At 44.4% G+C, this 27,622-nt stretch overlaps 1 protein-coding gene across 1 annotated transcript in view; it reads left to right on the top strand.

Annotated features, from left to right (window-relative positions):
* Window positions 1-20,078, top strand: part of LOC125401042 (elongation factor-like GTPase 1) — a 42,514-nt gene extending 22,436 nt beyond the window's left edge. The window contains exons 8-15 of the mRNA XM_087901209.1: window positions 5,332-5,455; window positions 6,058-6,134; window positions 6,905-7,041; window positions 7,508-7,630; window positions 10,524-10,623; window positions 17,081-17,232; window positions 17,440-17,606; window positions 19,902-20,078. Of these exons, the coding sequence (XP_087757335.1) occupies window positions 5,332-5,455; window positions 6,058-6,134; window positions 6,905-7,041; window positions 7,508-7,630; window positions 10,524-10,623; window positions 17,081-17,232; window positions 17,440-17,606; window positions 19,902-20,078 (1,057 nt within the window). The remainder of the gene's footprint in view (window positions 1-5,331; window positions 5,456-6,057; window positions 6,135-6,904; window positions 7,042-7,507; window positions 7,631-10,523; window positions 10,624-17,080; window positions 17,233-17,439; window positions 17,607-19,901) is intronic.
* Window positions 20,079-27,622: the final 7,544 nt, after the last annotated feature.

Below are 27,622 nucleotides of genomic sequence, written 5' to 3'. Positions count from 1 at the left end.
GCTGGGGCTCTTTTTAACGAATTATGGATTATAGTTACCTTAGTCCTTGTGCCTAAAAGACTATGGCAAACCTAAATAAATGTAGGCATGAGTGTACAGAGAGAATGAGGATTATGAAGTTTTCCCTGCCTGTGCCATAGCTTGGTGGGGTCACATTCTGAAAAATAAGAAGATTGGGCTCAAATGATTTCTAATAAAGTTACCATAGCTAGGCATAGAGGCCTATAGTTATAATGTGTCACTTCTGCAAAGTGAGGCAGAAGGATCACAAGTTTGAAGGGCATATGAGCTAGCTGCATAGAGAGTTCTAGGTCAGCATAAACTATAGCCAAACTCAAAGAAAGTGATTCACTCAGTTCTATTACAAGCTCAGCCCTGTTAATGCACTAGTTGTGAGCATTCTGCTGCTGAACCACAAGGTGGAGGGCTTGTCCACAGTAGTGATTTTCATAATTTCATGGTTTATCCTCATTTGAGTCTGACAAATTGGAGGTGGGTGGAGAAGGAGTAGAGTCTTGAAAGGAAAGAAAATGGGTAACTTCCGTATCCCTTTCAGATTTCTCCAGTCTTAGGTATTACTCATCACTCTCTGTGCTAGACAAGGTTGGATAGATCGATGGATGGACTCACGCCTGTTCTCAGCAGGGTTACGTTAGCTGAGGAGAAAATGCTGTTGGGAATGAGAGAGCGTAGACTTTGTCCCCCAGTTGTCCTCTGTAGTCGGGGTGGGAACGTTGACAGCTCCAGGTATCGGCAGAGGTAGAAGTGAGCACAGCAGAGAGGTTAGAGGATGGTTCTGTGTCGAATAGTGCACCGCTGGTGAGTATGGCTAGAGGGTGGGCTTAGAGCTGCTGTCTGATTAAAAGTGTGCCCTTTTAATCAGTCCTAATCCGGGGACTCTGCCCTGGGGGAGACTACTTGGGACCCTTGAGTTGCTATTTTAGGTTACAACATGGAGGCCACCGCCTGTAGAATAGAAACAGAGATGAGACGGTGGAAACAGCCTTCCTAGTAGTTTTGCTAGTTTCTGTGCGCCGAACCCAGGCTTCCTGCAGTGAGTGTTAATGCACTGGGGTCTTGGAGGGCAAAGGATGTATCTTGGTCACGTCCCATAATGCAGTTGTCAGTCATTGAGGCAGAGGGTTATAGAATTTTGGAATATGTTCAGAAGGCATTTGTGGGCGCTAGTTTGAAATTGTTCTGTAGAGAAAGTTAATTAGAATTCAAGAATGGAGAAGCTGTGTTCGGAACATCAGTATTTTAAGCGTCTGACTAGTCTATCCATAGTGACAAAGAACAGATGGAAGCTCTGAGTGACCGTGGGGGATGGGTCAGTGTGAATGAGAGGATTTTGTGTTTGCCATGAAACAAAAACTGAACGAAGAGGGTCCAGAGAATGATCTGAAGACTTCACACTGCCCGCATGCAGTAATGCTGGGCTCGGGAAGAGTCAGGACGGTGGCCTGAGCAGCAGGGCACGTGTCTTATAATCCGTAGTTCTGACAGCATTGCTGATAGAGTCTTCCGACTTTTAGAATTTAAGATGGTGCATTTATGTGACTATATTCTAAAATATAAAAGAAAATATAACTTGATTTAGGTAACACAAATTAGCATATTTTAGAATTCTGGAGACAAGAAATCAAAACCACACTGTACTTCCTCTGTCAGTGGTCTGAGGTGACCTGTGGAGATGGTTCGCTACTCTCTTGACCCAGAAAACCCTACAAAATCATGCAAATCAAGAGGCTCAGATCTCTGTGCTCACTTTAAGAACACCCATGAAACCACCCACCCACGTCGTCAAGGGTATGCATGTCCAAATGCCACCAAGCCTCTGAATGATGTCACTTTAAAGAAGCCATGTGTCCTGTGCTGGTGGCATAATGGTGGCATCAGTAGGTGTGCCCAACTGAACACAGGACTGGTGACCAAAAAGATTGCTGAAGTTTTGCTGAATGTGCTTAAAAATGCAGAGAATAATTGCTCAGCTTATGGGTTTAATGTAGATTCTCTAGTCATTGAACATATCCAGTGACCAAAGACCTAACATGAACCGACGAATTTACAGAGCTCATGCCCAGATTAATCCATACTTAATGCAAAGAACGAAGTTGTTCCAAAGCAACTGAAGAAACAAAAACAGGAATAAATTCAGCATAAAAATAAGTGCAGATAAAAGAAAAAAATTCAAACTAGAAATCCTCATCTAAACAGTTGTGGCAAAAACTTAATATTCTTTATTAAATTTAAGAAGGAAAAGGCCATCTAGAAACTTGCCACACGAAAGATAATGATGTAAAAAACACAGTGAACAGAGTCCAGCCAGATACTGAAGGTTTGACTGGGAGCTGTCAATCAAATGTGCACAGAAAAAGGAGGTGCTGAAGAGTGGCCTGTCGGCAGTGCAGGGCTGACCTGCTTTCTGAGTTTCAGGACAGCCAGGCTACCATTCCTCGATGGGAAGAGAGCATCGTGTAGCACTCTGTCCACGTTTCTCTAATGGAAAGCTGCAGATGTCTCCAGGTCTCTGGAATGAGATAAGGACTTACAGAGCGATGAAGAGTTTCCTATTTCAAAAAGGCAAAACAATAGTAACAAGTAATATGGGTTTTATAGAAACTCAAGTTTAGGGAAATTAAGAGGAAAACTTCTCCTAAATGAATAACTACTTGATCATTTTGAAAGTGAAGTTTACACTGTGACAAATTACAGAGAATGTAAGAGACTCTTGAGAGCTTCAGAACCTCAGCCGCTAGAGCGGTAATTTGGATTTTGACCTCTGGGTATTTTTCTCTGCCTTTGTTCTCAGCGAGAAGGGTCAGTTGTTTCTTGTTTTCAGTGGTCTGCCCTGTTTGTGCTTTTCTGAGCCACTGCCTGATGACCTCAGCATTTCTCCTTCCTCCCGTGATTGTTGCCTGCAGCTCCTGCAGCTTCTCAATAATACCACTTAATTCATTTCACATTAACCTCTGACATGGGAAGAATGGTCCACAGGTGGGTGTGTGTTTGTGAGTTCCAGGACAGCCAGGGTTACACAGAAAAACAAACAAACAAACAACAACAACAAAAAAAATTGTTCAGTATGCTAACTTAGGATTCCTTTCTCAGTGAGGAGAATGGCTGGTTTCTGATTTCTCCTCTTTCTTTTTATAAAATGAATTTAAAAATAAACCTGCAGATTTGGGGTCACAACAAAATTGAGAGGAAAGTACAAATTTTACAGACACTGTCATCTATACGTAGATTTTCTGTGACCATGATCCTTCACCAATGGAGTTCATTCGCTGTCATTGGTAAACATGCACTGACATGTCTTCAGCACTCAGAGACCCCTGTGGAGTTCACCTGTGGCCGTGTGCCCTACATTATCATCCATATAGAATAGTTTGACTTCTCCAGAAATTAGCAGTAAATATTAATACAGATTTTGGAGAAATTAATCTTTTTGAAAATTTTTTTTAAGAAACAGAAAAGAAAGCCTCTGCTCAATAAATAACTGTTGAATCAAATAGAAAAAGTTTACCTGAGAAACTTCTGTAAAGCAAAGGACGTGGCCAACAAGTCAAAACGGCAGCCTACAGAATGGATAAAAATCTTCACCAACCCTACATCAGACAGAGGGCTGCTCTCCAAGATATACAAAAAGTTCAAGAAATTGGTCATCAAAAGAACAAGTAATCCAATAAAAAAATTGGGGTACAAACCTAAAAAGAGAACTCTCAACACATGAATCTAAAATGGCTAGAAGACACTTAAGGAAATGTTCAACATACTTAGCCATCAGAGAAATGCAAATCAAAACAACTCTGAGATTCCATCTTATACCTGTCAGAATGGCCAAGATCAAAACCACTGATGACAACTTATGCTGGAGAGGATGTGGGGTAAAGGAAACACTCCTGCATTGCTGGTGGGAGTGTAAACTGGTACAGCCACTTTGGAAATCAGTGTGGCGAGTTCTCAGAAAATTAGGAATCAATCTACCTCAAGTCCCTGCAATACCACTTTTGGGTATATACCCAAAGGATGCTCAACCATACCACAAGGACATGGGCTCAACTATGTTCATAGCAGCGTTGTTCGTCATAGACAGAACCTGGAAACAACTTAAATGCCCCTCGACTGAGGAAATTATAAGGAAAATGTGGTACATATACACAATGGAGTACTACTCAGCAGAAAAAAATAATGACATTTTGAAATTTGCAGGCAAATGAATGGATCTAGGAAACACCATATTGAGTGAGGTAATCCAGACCCAGAAAGACAAATATAATGTGTACTCACTCATAAGTGGCTTTTAGACATAAAGCAAAGAAAAACCAGCCTACAAATCATAATCTCAGAGATCCTAAGAGAGATAGATATACATGGATCTAATCTACATGGTAAAGACAAAATCTCCTGAGTAAATTGGGAGCGTGGGGATCATGGGAGAGGGCTGGGGGTGGGGAGAGAGAAAGGGAGGGGAGTGGAGAAAAATATAAAACAATAAAAACAATGACGTTTACACTGTAGCTCCGTCTATCCATTCCTGCCTCCCTGTAACCAGTGGCTACCCTGGTATTTTAACTCTCACATAGTTGAGACTTTCCTAAAATGCCGCATAGTCAAGTTGGCTGTAGTTTTTGCTCATTGGCCTCATTCATTCAGCAGTGAACACTTAGGTTGCCTCAGTGTGTCTGCTTACTGCCGAGTCTTTGTCCCTGCTCTGATTGTACCACAGTGTGTCTGTTGACTTGTTTAAAGGACACTTTGCTTGCTTGCTTGCTTGCTTGCTTGCTTCAAATTTTGGAACTTGTGCATTGAACTGCTATAAACATCCATGTGCTGCATGTGTTTTTCATGGACATATGCTTTCAGTTTATGTGAATACTTAAATATGACTGCTGCATTCCAAGTGAGCGTGTTTAGCCATCTAAACAGTGCTTATGGCAGTGAAAACCAAACGTAATTTCTGTAATTAGTAGAGTTATGATTGGTGGCTGGCACCTTTGCTTCCTTGTCCTAATTTTTTTTTTTTGTCAAATTTCACACGGGAGCTGCAGCCTACATTCTGATTCATGCCAGTGTATGGAGTGTTGGACGGTGCCACTGGCCTCAATGCCACTCTGCTTGTGTGTGGCATTGAATCCCAATCTCACTACCTGTGGAATATCTTTGTATCATTATCCCTTTCTATAAAATGAGCAAACTTTGTAGGACGGTTGAAAATCCTAGGTTAGTAGTACGTACAAAGTATTTTGAATACTATATGGCAAAGAAAGGGTGAGGTGTCAGCTATATTCGTTGTTATTGCTATAACATGCACTATTGGTTCTCTTTCAGAATTGAGCACTTTGCCAGAATCTATAGTCAAAAAATTGGCATCAGGAAGGAAGTTCTTTTGAAGACCCTGTGGGGAGATTATTATATAAACATGAAGGCTAAGAAGATTATGAAAGTTGATCAGGTAGGATGGTCTGTGTTGCTTAGATTGTTGGCTGTAGAAAACTTGTATTGTCCAGCTTTATAGAAGCATCTCGACCTTAGCCTGTGCAGAGTTCACAGAGGACTTCATGTGGCCCAGAAGTGGAAAAGGTGCACAAGTCTTATGCTCAAGCTTTATTTCTGTGGAGTTCCAGTTTTAAGTACTGTGTGTGTCTGTATCCATGAATAAAAAATAAAGTCTGCAGTGAAAGGAATGTCCTGTTCTTATGAACAGTTTCCCGTGTTTAAGAACATAAGAAACAGAAGCGCAGGAAATGGAAGCCTGTGAAGAGAGCCCCATGCTCTGAGTGAAGTCAGCTTGAAGCTTGGCTGTGGGCTTTTTCTATGGTAGTTGTGGGGTAGCCTCTGAGGTATGTCCCCCAACCGCTCACATTATTTCAGCACCCCTCTGGTTCCTAAAGGAAGAGAATTGGTGGCTTATGGGTAATGAGTTATTGGCTGTGTAGAGCGTGACTCTTGTCTTTACCATTGAATAAGCACTCTAGCATAGATACGACAGCGCTGGGGTGAGGATGCGGCTGTGTCAATGTTCAGGCACTGAAGCTGACATGTTCTTCTGCACAGGCCAAAGGAAAGAAACCTTTATTTGTACAGTTGATCCTGGAAAATATTTGGAGTTTGTATGACGCGGTCTTGAAAAAGTAAGGCTCTTGTAAAATTGTTTCTTTTTGGGTGGGGTCATTTGCTCTTAGACAGCTGAGCTTGGCCGGGACAATGAACAGGGCTTCACGGGTGAGTCAGTTATAGGGCTTGGAAACAATTAGAGCAGTATAGCTCGGGTAAGGGAGACCGAGGGCTGGAGCAGCAGTGTGTTGAGAGCAGAGGGTGAAGGAAGCGCTGGGCCTTGCTTTATGTAAGCACAGTTTAAAGAAACGGTAATTGTGAGGGGAGGGATCAGCTTAGGAACGGGGGAGGAACCTGGACAAGTGCAAAAGAAAGCTGGCTGTATATAGACATCAGTCCGCGCACAGAGTCAGAATGCCAGCGTTCGTTGGTAAAGCTGGCTGTATATAGACATCAGTCCGCGCACAGAATCAGAATGCCAGCGTTTCTTGGTAAAGCTGGCTGTATATAGACATCAGTCCGCGCACAGAATCAGAATGCCAGCGTTCGTTGGTAAAGCTGGCTGTATATAGACATCAGTCCGCGCACAGAGTCAGAATGCCAGCGTTCGTTGGTAAAGCTGTGCCAGTAGGCGTCGCTTGTTTCAGTAAATTGTACAGCAGGGCTCTGTGCACGACTCTGAAGGAGTCTGAGAGTGATGGCGTAGAGCTTGGGCAGTGCCTGCTTGTCAGGGCTCCTACTTCTGGAAGAGTAACATGCAAAAAATAAAGGATGTCAAAATTAAGATAATTTTCCTTGCTACGTATTCATATCTGTTTATGTCTTCTCTCTCTCATCTTTTCCATAGGGACAAAGAAAAAATTGATAAAATTGTGACTTCTTTAGGATTAAGAATTGGAGCCCGGGAGGCGCGACATTCAGACCCTAAAGTCCAGATCAATGCCATTTGTAGCCAGTGGCTCCCCATATCCCATGCTGTTCTCGGTATCCTTTATTTTAGTGGTTTGCAATGAGATAGATTTTATAAAATAGATAAAAAGTTTTTCATTGACAATCAGATAACCCTCTAGAAATAACCAATTCTAATCCAATGGTAAGTCTTCTCTGTTTACTTCTTCTATCTTGAACCAATATGAAGTGCTAGAAAAATTAATGTAACATGAGTTAATATTAATTTTATGAAGTATTCTTTTCAAAACAATATGTGTCCTCTTAAAGAAAATGCAATAACAGTAAAAGATCTAATAAAGTATATGATAAATAAAACTTTTCACAGGACTCATGAAGTCGGTATTTAGAGCCAGTGGCCATCTTGGAAGCAGGTCCAGGTTTTTTGAGAGCAGGGTCAGAAAGCAGTGTCCCTTGCAGCCCAGGCATCTCTGTATAAACATGCTTAATTGTCTCCGTGCAGTCACTCTGAAAGCGTAAAATCCTTGACGACAGGCCTCAGCTATGGTGTGTCAGAAACTGCCCAGTCCTCTTGACATGACATCGGAGCGTGTGGAAAAACTGCTGTGCACAGGATCACAGACGTTTGAGTCTCTTCCACTGGAAACCCAAGCCCTGAAAGCAGGTAAGGAATGGGCACATTGCGGTGTACTACACTGCTGACTGCCCACGGTCCAGGCTGTGCTTAAAGCAGGTAAGGAATGATGGGCACATTGCGGTGGACTACACTGCTGACTGCCCACGGTCCAGGCTGTGCTTAAAGCAGGTAAGGAATGATGGGCACATTGCGGTGGACTACACTGCTGACTGCCCACGGTCCAGGCTGTGCTTAAAGCAGGTAAGGAATGATGGGCACATTGCGGTGGACTACACTACTGACTGCCTACAGTCCAGGCTGCCTGTTAGTTCACAGGAAGCCCGGTTTGCCGCACATCCACTTCCACTAATAACCACTGCTACAACTGACCATGTCCCCTCTCCAAAGCTTTTCTTTCACTAGAGCATATTGCTAAGCCCTCTGGGTAGCAGCTGCTGACCGCCTCTTTTCTGCTTGCTGTTCTGATCTCATTGCATGCTCCCACATTGCTCCTCTTCCTAAACAGCCCAGCATGCGTTCCCTGAGCTATGAAGTCACTGCTGTGACTGTTTCTTAGGGACAGAGAGAGTGGTTCCTGGGACTGCACTGGTACACACTCCTCATGAGGGCCACCAGCATTCCAGGTTCTGGACACCCTGGACCTCCTCTGTGTTCATTGTCTCCAGTTCTTCTCATCCTGAAATTTGTAACCCCTGCATCCCCAGTCCACGAACTGCTGTAGTTGGGCTCACTGTTGACTCTCTTGGTTACTCAAATGACCAGTTTCCCATCCTCATCTGCCTCATATGTCGCTGGCATTTGACATAGTTGACTGCTGCTTCCTCCTCTGAACCTGATCTTCCCTGACTTCCATACTCTGCTGCTTTCTATGTTGCTTTGTCCCCAGCACTTTAACTTTGGATGTCACACACAGCTTCCCTTCCTTACACCTCATTTTATCTGCAGTCTTGGTGAGCTCACCTTTCCTTCCGACTGTCCGTGACAACTGTGTACTCGGTTTCCCCATCTGTGTGCATGCACAGGAGCTCTGTGAGCCCCAGACTCACCAGCCTCGCATAACTTGCTCACCCCCACCCCCAGCCCCGTCTTCCCTCGCTCTGCTTCAGAAGCATTGCAGACTTGACATACCTCCGTCTCCCAAACCTGCTTCTTCCAATTCCTGCTGTAATTAGAGCTGCGCCCACCCTTTCATCTTCTGAGTCTAAAGGTCCTGGAGTCCGCTGTGGTTCTTACACAGATCTCACACCCCTGGACCCACTCTATTGGAACTAGGGATTCTTCATTTAAAGTATATTCAGAATCCAGCTACCGCCCAACATTTCCACCTGCTTCTCTGGACCAAGCAGCTCAATTGTGTGTTCTCTAGCTGCAGTTTGACTGATGCTATAACATGATCAAAACTGTTCACCCTTACTTCCTGTAGTTTTCTTGTTATATTTTATTATTTTCTTCTGTCTGTCTATTTATCTATTTATTTATCTTTGTTTTTTGAGACAGGGTTTCCTAGCTTTCCCGGAACTCACTCTGTGGACCAGGCTAGCCTTGAACTCACAGATCTCTCTGCCTCTGCCTCCCTAGTGCTGTGATTAAAGACATACCACCTGGTTTATTTGATTTTTTTTAATGTTTTATTCTTTATAAAAAAGATGTAGAAACTTTTTTAATGTTTGTATTCTTTTAGTAATGTTTTATTATTTTGATAAGAGGTAATGGGTTTCCTAAAAGCTGGTAATCAGTGGTTTTATGCCTGCGTTTAGGTTCTGGAAAAAGTATCTCCGAGGTTGTGACATGGAATTGTGTTGAATGTTAGCTGCTTAGAAAGAGCTGACTTCTTTATGGCACTGAGTCTATGTTTCTGAGCGTTGTTACTCTGTTACCTGGAGTATGAGGAGCTGGCTGCTTTGCTGCCAAGCTGGCTTATGCCCTGGCTGGCGGGCTGCTTGTCACCATGCCATGCCACCCGGCTAGTTTATGCCCAAAATAACCACACGGAGATCTGTATTAATTAAATTACTGCCTGGCCCATTAGTTCCAACCTCTTATTGGCTAACTCTTACATATTCGTTTAACCCATCTCCATTAATGTGTTAGAATGGTTAGACTGCGGCATGAGTCTAACCAGCATCCAAACCAGCGTCTGTCTCGGAGAGGAGAGCCATGTCGTCTGCCACGCTGCCTTTTTTCTCCCAGCATCCAGTCCTGTCTTTCCTGCCTATCTAAGTTTTGTCCTATCAAAAGGCCAAAACAGTTTCTTAATTTGGCCAATAAAAAGAACACATAAAAAAAAGACCCCCCCACACCAGTTACCATTCTGATACATTATTTTTAAACTTTAGTAATATTATCATTATTTGCATACAAGTGTTTTGTTTGCATGCATGCCTGTGCACCACATGCTTGCTTGATGCCCATGGAAGCCAGAAGTGGGAGCTAGAGTTACAGACGGTTGTGAGCTACCATGTGGGTGCTGAGAACTACACCTGGGTCCCCTAGAAGAGCAGTCAGTGCTCTTTAACTGATGAGCCATCTCTCCAGCCCTAATGGCACAACACTTTTGTCTATTTTCTACTTTAGCATGCCTTTATAAGGGATTAGAAAAACGTTTATGGAACTCCATTGTTGGCTTTGATCCTGGTAGCAGTACTTTGTTCTGTGCCTTCTCCCTTGGATGCAGAGGAACCTTGGTTAGATTTTGCTGCAGGTGGCCAAGCCCCGTCACCAGCTGTGCCTCTGGGAAGAGCCTGCCAGCTCTACCCTTCAGCTTGGCTTCTTCTGCATCTTTCAACTCTTGCTTTATCACAGCTGTAAGGAGCTAATGCGTTTAGACGATGCTGCATTCTAAATGCAATTGCTGTTCACAACAACTTTAAGGTTTTTAATGTTGGGAAAAGCAGTGACATTTTGCTCCCTGTTTATTTAGCTTTTATGAAATGTGGAAGTGAAGACACTGCTCCAGTTATCATCTTTGTTTCCAAAATGTTTGCAGTTGATGCGAAAGCCTTGCCTCAGAACAAGCCAAGGTAAGCAAAAGGGGACGTGGGGCTGGACTAGGGCAAAGGCCTGTGGTTGGCTGGTCGGCATGTTGCTGGGGTGCGGGTGGAGGGCACAGATGCTGCCGCTCTTCATCACCCCTGCCCTGGGGTCACTTAGAATCTGTTGGCTCATCTGTCCTTTTCTCACGTCTGTAGAAGAAAGCTGTTGAAATTAACTGTGGAGTATTGACTTGAACTGATATAAACATAAAGGCTAGTAATAGCTGTATTAACGACAGTCAGCCTTTCATTGAACATGCCAGGTACAATGCAGTCGGCCTGCCCTGTCTCTAGATATGTCTCCCTCAGTGCAGGCTGGATGTCTGATAAACAGTTCTCTGTAGACCGTGTCTGCAGGGGTGGCAGGTTCTGGAGAGGATTGTCAAGTTCAGAGTCTTGGGAAACCCATCCATTCTCCATTGTCTGCTCCCCATGTGTTCTCTCCATAGCTCCCGCCTCCCCAACTCATTAGATCCGGTTAGGTTTTGGATGGGGTTGGTGGTTCAAGAGCACACTAAGGAGGATACTGGGGAATGGGGAGTTTTTATTAGAAGAGTTACTAATTCCATGGCAGGGCCCTGAGGAGTGTTCAGGCCCAGGCCCAGGGACAGAAAGTATGGCATGGTGGGTATTCTTCTTACACCTTCTGAGGAGCAGGCAGTTCACTGCCAGAGCTCAAGGCTAGGCAGGAGAAGGAGAAGACGAGGAGCTAGCATTCCTTAGTATAAATTCACTTCCCAGATGAAATGTGTTAGCATCAGCAAGGATGCTGGTTCTGGCTCAGATATCCCAGTCCGGTTCCAGAAGAGGCTTGGCAGAGGCAGAGCCTAGATCCTAGCATACTTTCTTAGAGACCCTGGTCTCTCTGGAAATAATCGAAGCAACTTTTAAGCTGGTTCCCCTGTCTGAGACTCTCCAGTGTATTTCTCACCCTGCTCCAGAGTGAGCTTTCTCAGACCCTTTTTCAAAAGGTTTTTTTTTTTTTTTTTTAAATCTTACATTTATTTACTTGCTTGCTTACTTATTTTGTGGAGGTCAGGACAATGTCGGGGAATTAGTTGCCAGTTCCTTCCTACACCATGGGAGTCCTGGTGATCGAACTCAGTTCTTCAGGCTTGGTGGCAAGCACCCTTAACCCACTGAACCATCTCGCCCCCTCCCCTTCAGAATAATCTTTGCAAAAACTTCCCCCTGAAGATTAGCTCTCCTGCTTAAAAACTGTCACTGAGTCTTAACGCCTAGTTTTTCCTAAAATACAAAGCGCACTTTTGGAGGGCAGTGGCCGCTCTCGTCGGCACACTTCTTTCAGTGTGTATTTATGCTTATTGCTTTTTATGTTGTGGCAGAGTTTTTCTTTTTATGCAATGAGATTTTAAGTCTTAAGAAAAATATTTGTCCATTTAGATAAATATTTTATAAATAATATAGAGATAGAGGAGATCATAAAGTGTCTGAATTTGGGGGAATCGCTATGGAATGATGTCCTTTCATCCCCACCCCCAGCAGTGTGTTTCAGTAGATCGTTCTCTCTTCCTCTGGTGCTTGTGCTGGCTCGTCCTTCAGGCTGCACCTCATCCTAGGGAGTCTCTTCTCTTCAAACCCAAGTCTGCTTATTCTTTAAGAGAAAGGTTGTGTAAGAGAGTTTTTTTGTTGTTGTTTGTTTTTTAACTTTTTTAAAAAATGTGGTTTGAGCTTAAGACTCTTTTAGAATTTGAATTCTGAAGAAAAATGAAAGAATCGATGAGTGAGTGCATGTGTGGATGAAGGGTACTGCCTGAGGAGGAAGTGAGCAAGCCAGAGAGTGGGTAAGGGAGGAGTTGAAGATGAGTGTGTAGCTGTGTGTTTTCACTGCTCCACATAAGCGGTCAATACTCCATATAGCACAGTTTTTAAATATCCTGGAGATTATATGTGTAGCCGCTAAGAATATCTCAGACAGGAGAGAGTACTGAAGAATAGAAGAGCATACTCCTGAGGCTTCCAATGCATGCTTTTACCACGTACAATTCCTCTGTGACTCATCCTTTATCTTTTCCTAGGACTTACATAAGGGTAGCTATTCCTTTACTGCTTCCTTATGTCTCCTGTGAGTCTTTGTCTTTAATAGTCTTTCATATCTTAGTGTGTTTTGGTGGAGCAATCAATCGTATTCCGTAGGATTGCTTTACCTATATTGTTTTAATACTTACTTTATACCATACAGTGTTTCCAGCTACATCTGAGTAAAGTCATCATCTTCACCTTGTTCCTTTCTGTCTTCTGGGTGATGTTTTTCATATAAGTTTTACTGCCTTTGAGTTAAGGACCTCGGCCACTGGGGGCACCTCTGCTCTGGTAGATGTCCTAAGCCAGGGCAGAGTATTCTTTCTCCTGTAGTGTGAATTAGCATACACTAAGTAATGCTATATAGTGGGGAGAGGACGGAAAAGGATCACTGGGCACCTGCCGAACACAGCCAGACTTTGCTCTCGCTGTCAGCTAGCCCAGCTGTAGTTTCTGTGCACTCTCTGTGTATGGTATTGTTCCGGGCTTTCTCTTCTGTTCTGCTGATCTGTTTGTTCATTTCTGAGGCCCACGTCTGTTAGCCACGTCACAGGTCAAGCTTTAACTCTGCAGTTGGTTTTGCTTCATTAAGCTGTTATGATATTCCTGTAACGCCACTGACTGTGCCACTTGGATCCCACAACAGCTCTTGTTTCAGTTTGACTTGTGAAAAAATTAAAGAGCCGTAGGAAAAAATGTATAATGTGTCCCAGGTCACATAGAGGAATTGCAGAAGAGTTTGAATGCAGCCTGTATCTTCCACAGCATCCCATGGCATGTCAACACTCGGCACCCACCCAAACTATAAGCAGGCAGCCAGCCTTTGGTCCTTTGTACACTCTATGCCTTTGCTGTTTTGTGGTTCGTAAGAAACTGGAATTTTCCAGGCAGACCTGCCCTGTTGTTCCTGGTTTTCTGTGGCTCTGCTTCTTCCTTGAGAACCAGCTTTGGTAGCTAGCCACTCCATCAGACAGAAGTCACCTGCTGTCTGTTATCTGTGCTGCCTGATAGCATGGTTTTCACCTGCACCGACTGCAGCTTCTCTGCCATCTCGTTACTCCCACTGGCGTCAGATGCTGGAGTGTGGTCATTGTGCATGACAGCCTGAAGCTGGCTGGACTTCTGTTTCTGCCTTTTTTCTTTCTCAACCAAATCTATGTACCAACGTAATATTCAGTCTCCAGTTCTCACCTCTGGTCCCCAGTAGTGACAGTGGCTACTCTCTGCTTAGGAGGTGGTGGGGATGATCTGTACCTAGCTAACTCACTGCTCTCAGCTATTTCCTTACCCACAGAACCCTGCTTCCTCTTGGTTCTGAATAAATACGGGATGTCTTACTTAAGTCACTCCTGTGGATTTCCCTCTGCCTGTTCTGGTCCTTCTCCTATTGTCCTGGTGCCTGTAATAGTTTAGGGCACAGTAGGCATTACTCAGTGGGTGAGCCGTCAGCAGTCATGTCTTTTATACTGACTGCTCACTAGAACTGCTTATTATTTTTGTCTGGTTTGTATTTATTTATTTATTTTTGACAAGCTCTTATTATGTAGCTCAGGTGTCTTAATTTTCTCTATTGCTATGGTAAACACCATGACTGAGCAACAGAATGAGGAAAGAGCCTCTTTGGCATATACCTCTGTGCTGCAGACCACTACGCAAGGAGTCAGGGCAGGGACTCTGGCAGGAACCTGGAGGCAGAGATTAAAGCAGATGTCATGGAGGAGCTCTGCTTACTGGCTTGCTCCTCATGATTTGCTTCAGCCTTTCTTATAGAACCCAGGACCACCTGCCCAGGGGTAGCACTCTCCACGGTGGGCTGGGACCTTCCACATCAGTCACTAATCAAGAAACTGTCCCACAGACTTGCCTGCCAGCCAGGTGACGGAGACATTTTCTCAATTGAGGATTCCTCTTCCCAGATGACTGTAGCTTGTATCAAGTTGATAAAACAAACAAACAAAAATTGAAAACTCTAGCCTCAAATTGGCAAGCCTCCTGCCTCAAGTCTCCTGAGTTCCAAGACTGTGAGTGTATACAACGAATGTCAGCTTAAATGGTGATTCTGGGCCATGCCATGAACTTGGGCTTTAGAGTTTAATAAAAGGTGAAAACTGGACTTCTTTTCTAATGAGAGCTAAATTTAAATTGCTTTTTCTTAAGGTCATGATTTTTAATTTTTACTAACTGGAAGATGATGTCTGTAGAGTTTGGACCCAAGAAACTGCAGCTAAATTATGGCTCATGTATTATCATTTAACTTTGGGTCAGCTTTTCTTAAGCTTTCTAAGTTCTGTTTTCCTGAATGTAAGGTGGAGTATACTGTGTGCTGTCGTCGATTGCTCTGATGGATGTGTGCTGTAGCACATGTGATGTGGTGAGCATGGTGTGTAGACCAGTGATGAGCCCGTTAGGGAGACCAGTTCTCTTCAGACACTGTGTTGTTATTTCTATTCCTGTACTGTAGACTAATGATAATAAACAATAGCAATGAATAGTGTGGTCCATGTTTGTATTTTAATTCATACTTTCAGGTGTGTGTGTGTGTGTGTGTGTGTGTGTGTGTGTGTGTGTGTTTGCATGTGTGTGTGTGCGCGTGATCTAGCTTACCTCCTAGACTAGACTGGGGCCCTCTGTAATCCCCAGTACTGGGATGTGTGTACACATGTACACGTGTGTACAACTAGTCATGGATGTTACTCTTGGGCATTCTTTTAGCAGAGACTAAATGAAGCAAACGTGTAGCAGAAGGGTGCGGCTTGGGGCAGAAGAGCAGGAATGGAAGATGTGCCTGTTGATGATGCTAAAGAAAGAGGCAAGAAGTGGACAAATCAGACCCTGCTGTAGAGGACAGATAGCAGCTGTGGGGAAGCTGGACGGGTCCTGTATTTGCAGGTGTTTGGAGGTTCCCATGAAGACGAGCCCATTTCCTGCAGTGCTGTCCAGTTGCTCCCCCCAGTGCCAGGAGATTTCTCACTTTTACCTGTAGTGGGCTGGGTCACTATATGACCAGTATGAGGGCCAGCTCCTAGGTCTGGATGCTCCGTATGGAAGCCAGGTAGCAGTAGTTTCCATCTAGCTGGGGGTAGCTAAAGAGCGCAGAGTAAACAATGTGAGTTAAAACCCCCAAAAGTATCCTTAACTCCAAGAGCGGGTGTCTCCTTAGAAGGTAAGGAGCAAGTGCCTGTGCTCTGTGCCTATCTGTAGAGCCTCTGGTGCTCAAAGAGAAAGGAGATGAAAGAGGCAAGGCAGGGTGGAAGAAGAGACTGAGGCTGGTTTCATGGTGTCCATTACAGAGTGAAAGAGAAATGGTGATGGCAGAGGCGAGGGGCAGCATGGGAGGGAGGCCGAGTAGCCAGCTGCTGCAGCTCTTTAAGCCTATGTTCAAGGGTTGTCCCGGCAGTCTGGAGCCCCAGAACATGGTAATATGCCAGATTCTAACAGCTCAGGGCCAGGAGTGTCCTGCTCTGTGTGGGGATGGGACATGCAGGGGTGGTCTTGAGAATGCATGCTTGAAAGGGAGCCAGTCCCGGGGACCCTTCACTTACCTGGTTTCTCCCTTCTAAACCCAAATTGCTAAACTAAATCCCCAGCCTTCACCTTACCTTTTATAGAGCTTTTTGCAGTATTAAAGCTCCAAGTCGGAGTGGATGGGGGGTAGACTGGATGTTGTGGAGAGAATGAGAAAAGGGGGGGGAACTGTGGTTGGTATATAAAATAAATGAAAAAAATCAATAATAGAAAAAAAAGCTCCCAGTACTTTCTCTATCCTGATAGAAACGAGAGTCACTTTTCATGAAGAATTTCCATTATTCCATTATTGCTAATGGCTCTATTCAGCCTGACCCCTGGCAAACAGCCATCCCTCTTACACACTGCCTTTTCTTTTTGAGCGTCTCCTGTGTCTGAGAGTGGCTCAGAGCTTTAGTTTGACCTTTCAGTGCCATCGAATTGTGAGTTCCCAGCCTAACATTGCAGCCTTCTTGTGAGCAGTCTTATCCGTGAAGACACATTTCAGGACTTCAAAAGAAAGCCCCCTTCCTTATAGTGACCTTTTGCATTCTTCCAAGCATCACTGCCCGTTAGCCATTCTTTTCTTTCTCTTTGTTGGCCGCTACCAGCAGAATGATTGAGTATCTCTGGAAGGTTTTGTGTGACTGCACTTGCTACTACTTGGGGCTATGGGCACTTGTGCAGCAGTTCATAACCTCAGAGCTGCTGGGGATGTAGCTGGCCAGAGAGCCTGCTCTCCTTACTGCTTTTGCAGGAGGAAACTTGGGGAAGCCTCTGCTTGGGTGACATGGGACTTATCATCACTTCTATGGCCACATGAGTACTTGTTGCTGCTTAAAGGAGCTGAGAAGTACTTGGTGCTGCCAGATCATAACATATTTGTGACATCCTGTAGGCCGCTCACTCAAGAAGAAATGGCCCAGAGACGTGAACGCGCACGGCAGAGACATGCAGAGAAGCTAGCAGGAGCACAGGGACAGGCACCGCAGGGTTCCACCCAGGATGGCGGGGCCCTTCTAGCAAGTCCCCAGGGAGATGAGCCAAGAGGTACAGCATTACTAAACAGGCTTGGATGCAAAATATTCACTTAACTTGGTACATTGTTCTTTTCTTTTGACTTTCATCTTAGTTCTTATCAATATTGTTTCTCTTCTTGAGCCAAATGCTCATATTCGCTATGTCTTCTGTATGTACAAACAGTTCCTGAGTTGAAGTGAGCCTTCATGGCACTGAATATCTTTTTGTGTCTGGCAGGTGACGAGCCAGATGTGGCGAGTGTTAGCCCTCAACCTGTGCCCCAGGAAGAAAGCAGCCAAGAGGCCTTCATTGCATTTGCACGTGTGTTCAGTGGCATTGCTCGAAGAGGACAGAAAATTTTTGTCCTGGGACCCAAGTACAGCCCTGTTGAGTTTTTACAACGGGTAAGAGTTAGGAGGAAAATTCAGGGGTGTTATTTCAGGGGTCTGGTAACTTTCAGACTGGCTGGGTTTGGTGGAGAATGGGCGAATAGGCAAAAGGCACCCCAATTCCTATGTTATCTATTGTGTTGCCTTGGTGACATTTTGTGTAAATGGCTCCCATAGTAGCATTTGGGAACCATATGAGCCAGTGAACAGCTTTTCGGACCTTCTTTGCATATCAAGCAAGGTAAGAGTCACTTTGGGATAGAGGGAAGAAGTCGATGTTATTCTAGAGCCAAGGCAGTGGTCAGTCTTTAAGAAGTTTGCAGAGCCAAAGTCTTAGTGCCTCAGGCAGAAGAAAGATATAGGAAGCAAGCAGGTGGGAGGTGCCGCCCGCATAGCCCGAAGTCTGTCCAGGCCTATCTGAGATCTGAGAGCAGACAGACAGACCGCTTGGACAGTTGCCTGAGCCAACACCGTAAGATTTGGCTCCCAGTCTCTACTGTTAGCAGTTTATTCTCCAGTGCTACATGATGGGCGGGCAGACCATGCTGGGCTATGGACCGAGCACAGTACCTGGTATGTGGAGGCCTGTGATTTGTAGGAAACTGAAGTCTTACAGCAACACATCTGCAGTGAGCCTGGTAGATCTTAGCTTGTCGCTGAGAATCACGTACTCTGAACTGTCCCAGTGAACAGGATTGTTCTGTGAAGCACTGACATAGACCACCTGTGTGTCATCTGTCGCTGAGACTGCAGGTTGGGACTGGTTGCTTATGTGTCTGCAGCGCAGCAACACAAAGACAGTTGACTCCATGGAGTCAGCGCCATGGGACTCCTAGTCTGAGATGCTTTTTAAAAGGATATGTGAACTATCTCAGACCTGCTGTGAAGTTAGTCCCTGTATTATTGTGCTGTTGCGGGGTGTTACAGGTTATAACATACCCTGCAGTTTAGAAGACTGCAGCTTATCAGCCCATACTTCCTAAGACTTAAGGGCTGGCTCTCACTTAGCCGGGTGTCCTTGGGAGTTTACACTGCTGTCACCAGGGTGTCACTGGGCTGTTCTTTGCAGGATTAACTAGGGAAGAATGTCCGGGGGGAGGGGTGCAGTATGTGCATATGTACTGTGTGTGCATGTGTGCATATGTGCTGTGTGTGCTGTGCTACTAGAGATTGAACCATGGCCTTGTGCATGGCAGGCACTGAGCTACAGCCATAGTCTGTTTTTACTTTTGTTTTGAGACAGGGTCTCACTGAGTTACCTAGGAAAGCCTGAGCTCATTCTGTAGCCCGGGCAGGCCGTGAGCTGTGGTCCCTGTGCCTCAGCCTCCCGAGTCCCTAGACCACAGGCCTGTGCCATCAGGCTTGAGGTGTTACTTACATTTTAGATTTGCTGCCGTGTGGCCTTTAGAGCTGCTCTTGAGAGTTGCAGTCATACAGAACATGGGCACTGGGATGTATCATGGCAAAAAGCCATCTCTTTGCTGAGAGTCGCGAGTCTTCGTTTCTTCTGAGCCTCCATGAGTTTTCTTGCTTTGCTCCTTTTCCATCAGTCTGCGTGTTTATGGTATCAGTTGTCTTGACAGCATATGTAGGATCTAATAAGACGTTTTATTCCATCTAGTGCTAGCTCTGGGCCTGTGTGCACCACACACACATTTGTTGATTGATACACTTCCTGGGTCCTTCGATATAGTGGATGTATTTCTGAACACATATGCAACTCACACCTTGAATCATTCATGACAATGCCTCGTGTTCTTATGCATGTGTGTTCCGTCTTTCCTTCAGTGTTCCTAGTATTTCAGCATATGCTCTCTTTCAGATTAAGCCGTGGCTTGGCTTTTCTTGGCGTTTTTTTATCGGTTGGTGTCTCAGGACACTAGCGCAGTTCTTGTTGAGTGCTTTTCACAACGTGGGGATCTGGTGAAGGAAGGTCCCGACAAGTTTAAAGAATAATTGTAATGTTGAATATCGAAAGAAGCATGGTATAGTCAGGAGAACTGTTGCGTGGCATAACGCTCATACATAGTGACAGGGGTTCTGGGCCAGTGAGCTGCCAGCTCACAGAAAAATTTTAACCTCAGGGCTGAGAGGTGGGAACTCAGACACATTTTAAATATGTGAGAGGTTTTAGTCTTTCGAGATTTACTCATCAAGTGTGACTTGTTTCCTATCATAACCCACAGAAAATAGAAAAGAGCATTTCAGCTTTGTGTGTTTTGGGTAGACAGAGGTGACTGACTAAAACCATGAGGGCCCCGTGATAGCTTACTCCTCTCCTCACCTGGGTTTCATCGTTTTCTCTGGCAGGTTCCACTAGGCTTCTCTGCTCCGCGGGAGGACCTGCCTCCTGTCCCCCACATGGCATGCTGCACTCTGGAGAGCCTGTATCTTCTGATGGGAAGAGAGCTAGAAGATTTGGAGGAAGTGCCCCCAGGAAACGTGCTGGGTAGGGTGCTGCTGGCTCCCCTGTTCCTCCAGCCTTGAGGGCTGTCCAACAGGTCGTGAGGCGTTCAGTGACATTTCCAAAGAGAATAGCCCGTCTTTTTCCATAGTTTGACATTTTTTCTGGAGTATTTAACTTAGTATAATTGAGTCCCCAGCATATGAGTCAGGAATTTGGATGTCTAGTTCAAACATATGTGCTGCTTAAGTAAATGGTGACGCTCTATCTTAAGTGGGTGCCTTTTGTTTGGAAGCTTAAAACAGAATTGTTACTCATATGGAGTCAGTATAGATGACCAAACGTTTCTGGGTCTGCAGGTTTGAATCTAAATCTTTGGAAGCTGGTTTTTTTTTTTTTTATCATGGTCTCTTTAAACTCGTCTCTTTCTTCCTTACGTATACACCTTACCCCCCCCCCCCCCGTGCTTCTTACCACTGAGATGCCTCTAAAAGTAACTGGTTGGTATTATTTCCCTGTAAATACTGTTCCTGTCCCTTGCTTGATTCCTGCCCTTCCTGCACTGAGGCTCCTCTTGAGGCGAGTTCCTTGTCAGACCCGGGACATGGAGTGCTGTATTCCGTCGTGCACGTGGGTTCTGAAACACATGGGCCTTGCCAGCTGCAGAGTCACTGTCATCCAGTGACTGCGAAATGGGAAATTCTTGTGAAGTCAAGGACCTAGTCTAGAGCAGATCCTGGTTTGCCTGGATTTTGTGGGCTTTCATCTAAGAAATTTGCCAAAATATGTTGCCATGCTCCTGCTGAGATATATTCTTTTTTTAAAAAAAAAAATTTTTTTTTTTTTTGACATGGAATTAGTAGAATTCCTGGCTTCTCCCTAGTCCCTCTTTTGTTTCTACTTTGGAAAATGCTACTGAAGTTCTGATGTAGCTGATGGTTGACCTAGCTTTGTAAGGGACCATAGCCAACTTCATCAGAACTTTGGGAGGAGGGGAATACCTCACCCCTGGTCCTAAGCCCTCTTTGGGATTACTGTGGCTTAGACTCCCCTCCCCTTGTTTTTTAAATGGCCGCATAACTAGAAGAGCTCAGCCTGATGTCCATGGAGAGGAAGACGCTTGGTGGGGTGGGAGGCAGCATGAGGGCCTTCATGATGGTGCCTCTGCCTCTGGCTCGGTGAATCTTCTCCAGTGGAAGCGATAGGGCATGGCAGGCAGTGGAGTCTAGCTTCTTCTGGGTTCTAGGCACTGTCTACAGTGTGGTTCAGTGTTAGGCATGGCAGGCAGTGGAGTCTAGCTTCTGGGTTCTAGGTCCTGTTCACAGTGTGGTTCAGTGTTAGTAGAAGGACTGAAATCATTGCTTTCTCATCCATCTTTCAAGGCAGCCATGGTTCTGCCCTCTGATGTAGGGAGACCTATGGTAAGCTAACCTGTTCATTTCTTCTTGTGGAATGTGTACGTACGTGTACATATACATAAATTCCTCTTATTTTCCAAAGATTGGGTAGTGGTGGAAGGAGATGGGTAAAAGTGACTCAATACTGTTTATCATTTACATATTTAAGAATATGCCAAAGGGACACACAACTTTGAAGTGAAGTAGATTGAGTGGGAAAAGCCAGGTGTCTTTCCTGTTTGCCTTAGGACCCTAATTAGCTGCGTGACTCTCCCTCAGTCCTTAGTCCTCGCCGTCTAACTTGGCCCTTTGGTGAGGCAGGAGCATGTGGTGTGACATCATGGTACCCAGGAAGCAGAGCTGAGAGCCTGGATGGGAAGAGGAGAGTGAAGCCACCACAGGAAGGATGAGATGTAACTCCACCGGCGGGCACTGCCCTAAAGGCCCATCTCCAGCTGCCCTTCCACCCCATTCCAGAATTCTACTTCCCAGGAGGCAAACTCTTCCACAGATCAGAACCCTCACGATCTGACTGTCTCGGAAACGCAGCCTGGGTTGTGCTTTATTAAACCACCTAGGCATTTCTCATCCAGTTAAGTAGATCTTCATCATAGCCACCTAGCAGGATTCATATTTCTATTTGGGGGTAAAAGGGCTTTCCCGGTGACCTCGGTGTGTAATCTTGTTTCTCTGATTTTGTCATATGCCCCACTAACTGCAAGGGAGACTCATCATTGAGTATAGGGATATTGGGGCTATGAGTGTTTTTCAGAGGTCTGGTTTACACTGCCACCCAAGCCCACCCTCGCCCCTCATCTCTTGTTGCCTAGCAATTCCTGAATCCCCTTTGTTAAAGTTGTGTTTCTTCACATCAACAAGCAAGATCATCCCCCGAGAGGATTATGAATGTAACACTGAAGGAATATCAGAGCCAGGCTGGCCTCTTTGATTTGCCCTCTGAGTTGAGTTGAGACAGACAGTAATTGTTTCCAAATCTAACTGAGCTCCCTGCATAACTGGCAAGAACAAAGATTCTGCCCGTAGTTCCCACCAACTAGTTATATTGGCTTCTAGCCAGTCACGCAGGCTTGCTGGCCTAAGGATTTACAGATGATTTGAACTGCCTGCCTTAGTCACTAAGGTTACTGACAGTTCTGTTTCCTCTGGTAGGAACAGAACAGCTCCGCTTGTTTTCCAACGTTGTTATCTATGGAGTCCTGTGGATTCGTTTATTATATTTATCATTTAGCTAAAGCATGAAGGACAGAACATTAAATAGCAATATATGGAGTATATTTTGTTGCTGTAACCATAAAATAGTAACCAAAGTATAAAATGCCTACGAAATTGAATGTGACATTCCTGTTGTATTGTAGCAGGCTAATACTCCAAGTCATAGTGCAGTCAGTTTAAACTTCTTCATATTTATATCATGGACGTTTTTAGGGTTTTTTTATTTGTTTGTTTGTTTATTTTGATCTTCCTAAACAAGGACTCACTGTATAACCCCGGCTGTCCTGCAGCTCACTCTGTAGACCAGGCTTGTCTTGACCTCAAAGAGATCTGCCTGCCTTTGCCTTTTTTACCTGGATTGTCAGTATCTCCATGGTTGGAAAGGAACAATACTATATCCAGGTTCTTAAAGGTAAACTTTATTTCAGTAATTAGACCGTTTTCCCTTCCAGTGTTCATTAGAAGGAGCAGGAACTGTTTGGATATGGTCAGTTGGGCCTGATGACCCATTCGAATGACTTCAGAACGCTGTGGACTGATTCGCAGCTTCAGAACCTAGAACAGCCTCTTCAGGCAAATTCCATTTGTTCATTAATTTAAACCCAGACGGCGTATGTTAGCAGCCATAAGTTCCTAAGCCAGGGTGTTTAATAAAAGCAGCTGTTCAGAGCTCGCAAGGGGGCCGGAGGAGGAGGCTGAGCACTTCCATCTTTCAGTGGGTGGATGGCCAGCTGGTCGCTAGGAACAATGAAGCGTTGCTAGGGTACATTGACCAAAACCAGGTGTATCCACACCGTTTTTCATTGTTTACAGTTTGAAATGAAATATTAGGCTAGCTGGATTGGGTAGAATAGTCCACATGTTCCAGTTTCCCGTCGATGCTTTAGAAACCTTAAAGCCTACAGGCTCGAAATAAAGGTGGCTGTTTTCAGTGCATCTGCAGTTTGTGCATTGCCTGGTGTGGGTGGTGTGTGTGTTCCCTGGGTGTCTGCTTTGGGAGCGCACAGCCTAGGGACTAGAGTTGTAGGAAGAGCCTTTCAGTCCAAGCGCTGGAGGCTGATGCCACCTCTGGGCTGCGGCCTTGCTGGGGTAACTAGACTTTACAGGTGACCTGAGTTGTCCCACTTTGAATATGAATTACCCCCGCAGCCCCAATCCTGAATGAGTTTCTCCCATTGGTAGTGCTACTATGGGAATTAGTAGACGCTCTCAGGGATGGTCACACTGGAGACTGGGTCACCAGGATGTGTCGTTAAAGGGTTTATCTTGACTGCTGCCTTCCTCCTTTCTCCAGACCGGAAGGTGAGCAGCCTCCCCCTTCCTGTGCTCTCCTGTGATCTTCTGCCTCAGCATGGCCTGGAGTCAGTGTAGGCAATGGCTGTGGAGTGCGGTCTCTAGAACTGTGCTTAGTACGTCGTTCCTCTCCTTAAACTGTGTCTGTGAGTGCGCCCCAGCATCCAGCTCAGAGAGCTGTCACCTTTGTGTCATGCCTGCCACCACATCCTGTTTGTTAGACGTGAGTCATGACCTACATTCTAAGAAAGAGAACTATCTATCTGGTTTTAGTGGGTATTTTTAACCCCCACTTTTAATGAGGGTCTCTCTAGGATCTGTGGACAGTGCTTTAAAACCACACTGCTGTGCACAGATAATTTCCTGTTTGCTCTTGCATTTTATAGACCCATCTGTACACATCACAAATGAAGATGGAGATGTCAGTGGTGATGGCGGAGGCCTGAGAGCTAGCGCTTTGTGATTTTGTTCACTTAGAGAAAATGTCAGACCTATTTAATAAGAAAATGGTGGCAAATGATGTGGCCGGTGGCCATCTGCTTTTCATCCGAAACTGTGTAGCGGTGAGTTCATTCAGTGCGGACGAAAATTGTTTTGTTGGAAGAGGAAATGAAAACGTTATACGGCGTTCTTGGGCAATCAGTATCAGGTAGCCAGTCTCCACAGGGAAGTTCTTTTAGGGAGACCCTTGAAAATGCAGATTGCACATTTGAACTCAGCCATAACTCATTTCAGAACTTACATGTGCTGATAAGTACGGAGTAGCGTTTGTAGTCTGGAAATAGTTGATTTTAAGTTTAAAGTCATCTAATTCCAGCCTGATGTTTGTGTAGTTGGTATCGACGGGACCACAGCGACCCGACTGTGTCAAGCACACAATTGTCCGTTGTTAAATTCCCCACTGAAAATACCTCTAAAAGTAAATGCTTGCTACAGGCTTGTACTAAAATATGAGGGGAAATTGAATTAGAATTCCAAATCCTTGGCCTTTTCATATACTCTTGTAGATCTCTTCCATATGGTTTAGCCTTTAAAAGTTCAGGGACATATTCTGAGAGGAAACATGATATTCCTCTTTTCACAGCATAAGGAAAATAATAAATATTAATTAGCCTTTCTCTGAACAGATCTAGTTCTGCCATGGTTGGTTGCTGAGCCAATAGGAAATCAGTATCAGGGATCAGCATGGTTTGAATGGAGAGTGTGGGGGTGGGGAGAATGTATTTGGTTTATGTGAAGTGACCTAGAAACAAGAAATGCTAGAAGGATTTTACCAAACAGCTTGACTTGCTTTATTTCAAAGGAAAGCTCAACATTATGTGGCTTCTGTCTTAAGTCTTAGGATACTGTTATAAAACTTTAAATTGACTTTTTGAGAATTTTATACAATGTATATTATTATCAGCATTTTTGATTAGAGAGAGTTATATTTTAATCAACAACATTCAACAGCTTTAGTAGTCTCTTACGTTTAATAACATAACCTGATTTTTATGATTTCTCATTTACAGATGATAATGATTTTCAAATTTTTCTTTTATGTAATGGTTATATCTTATTTCTTCATACTTTCATATTGCTAATAAAGGGCGCAAATATCAGCAGGTGTGTCTGCTGCTCCTGGCTTTGGTGGTGACATCATGTCCTGTCTTTGAGCCTCAGCAACTCTCATCAGCCTAGGAATGACAGAACGTCCTGGTGAATCCTCAGACTGTGACAACAGGGTGTTAGAGGCTGTCCTGTTGTGACTAAGGTCATGAGCTGTGTTTGATCTTCTGTGTATTGTGTTGCCTTTGCAATCCTAGGGAAAAGCTCCAGCCATTGTTCACTGGACATTCTTCTAATAGAGTGGTAGATTAACATAGGTGATTTATCTAAATTTTTATCCTATTGTGAAGACAGCTGACCAGTGTTTCCTAAGTATCATGAGAGTACCAAATAGGAAACTTCCATCTTTCTCCCCTTCCGGAATTGCACTGTCTGGTTGGTGGCCACTAACTACAGCCAGGCATTTACATTTAAATTGTTTGAAAACAAATAATAAGATGCATGTCATCAGTTGTGCTAGCTATACTCCTGGATTCTGCAGCCCTGCTGTAGAAGTGAGACTGGGGTGAACGTGCATGTAATGCGTGGGTTGTCCTGCAAGCTTGAAGAAGCTCTCTTACTGGTAAAGTCAGCTGTGTCTGGTGCATCACGTGTCTGCCTCAGTCCCGCGTCTCCTTGACTCTTTTTACCTGAGTTCTCCATTATAAAACTTTCTCCTAATTTTAATATCATACCTCTTATATATGGTTAATATTAAAAAGAAATAACTTTCCTAACTGCAGATGTAGCTCAGTAAAAGAATGCTTGCAATGTGTAAGGCCTTGGGCTAAAGAAAGCCCAGTGCCATAATACATTAAAAATAATTTACAGGACAGCACAAACTTTGCCTGTTAATTGTGAAAAATCAGGCAAGCTAAGTAAGAGTCATCTCTCGCTGTATGTGGAGGAGGTGTGTGAAACAAACCACAGTTACGGTACCTTTCCTTCATGTTCTGCGAGACAGTTCAAGTGTCGTAAGACTCTCCTGGTTCTTAAAGTTTGTAGTACTGATGTCCATGGAACTGTCTGTCCCTGGCCGGTTATCAGGTTTGTGATGATGTAATGTCGGCCGGTTGTGTGCCACCTGGGTTGTTTTTTCCTGTCCTCTGTTAGTGCTAACGCTGTCATAGATAAGAAGACTGGTTGTTCGGGCCACAGAGACCTGTGTTAGCATTGGCTGTGACGATGACATTAACAACTGTTGTCTATCCAGGCTTACTGTGTGCTAGAAACTGTACTAAATGTTTCCCAGTGGCGGTCTTATTTACTCCTTGCCAGTGAGAAAGGGCTATTTCACGTAGCGGGGACTGAAGCTTGGAAACACTAGGTAACCAGCTCCCTGATCTACAATACAGTGTGAGCTCTGTGAACGCTGGTGTGTTTAGCTGCTCCTTCTGTCTGTGGCTCTTTAGCCTCTGTTTCTGTATCATTTAGGTTTCTTCCTTTGCTCCAAATGGCCTTACCTGGTTGTTTATTTTTGACATTGCATTCCCCTATCTACTGTTAAAGGATGAGTCCTCACTGAGCGTGGTGATACATTCCTTTAATCCCAGCCCTCTGGTCAGTTAGTTAGTACAAAGTAAGACTCTGTTTCCAAAAAAGAAAAAGAAAGAAAAAGTCTTCGTATGTGACTTTTTAAATGAATTCGATCGTTTTTAATAAATCTTCTTTTATTTTTCTTTAGGAGTTGTTTCATTTATAATATTTGGAACTAAAGCATATGTGTCATCAATCTTAAAATACTTTAGCTGAATGCCTTTAGTTTTACATGTGGCTTTCTTTCCTTTTCTTTTGAGACAGGGTTTTGCTTTGTAGCTATGTAGACCAGGCTGGCCTCAAACTCACAAGAGTCTGCCTGCCTCCACCTCCTAAGTGCTGGGATTAAAGCGGTAGCTACGGCATCTAGTCTTACCAGTATATTGTTCTGTGTACCCTAATTCAGCACTTCACACCATGGGCTACAGTTGCTGGTGGCAATGGGACATACTCAGCCCTTCAGCCCTAGAAACCACTGAGCAGGTTCTAGGAAGGGGACATCTTCTACTTCAACTTTGATTGTTGCTCTGTGTGTGATAACTTACATAGACTAAGTTGTGGTTCTCATGTTCACCGGCTGA

This window comes from Myodes glareolus, chromosome 24 (genome assembly GCF_982192425.1).
Source record: "Myodes glareolus chromosome 24, mMyoGla1.1, whole genome shotgun sequence".
In the NCBI taxonomy this organism is placed as follows: Eukaryota; Metazoa; Chordata; class Mammalia; order Rodentia; family Cricetidae; genus Myodes; species Myodes glareolus.
This window is presented reverse-complemented; position numbering and strand designations above follow the sequence as displayed.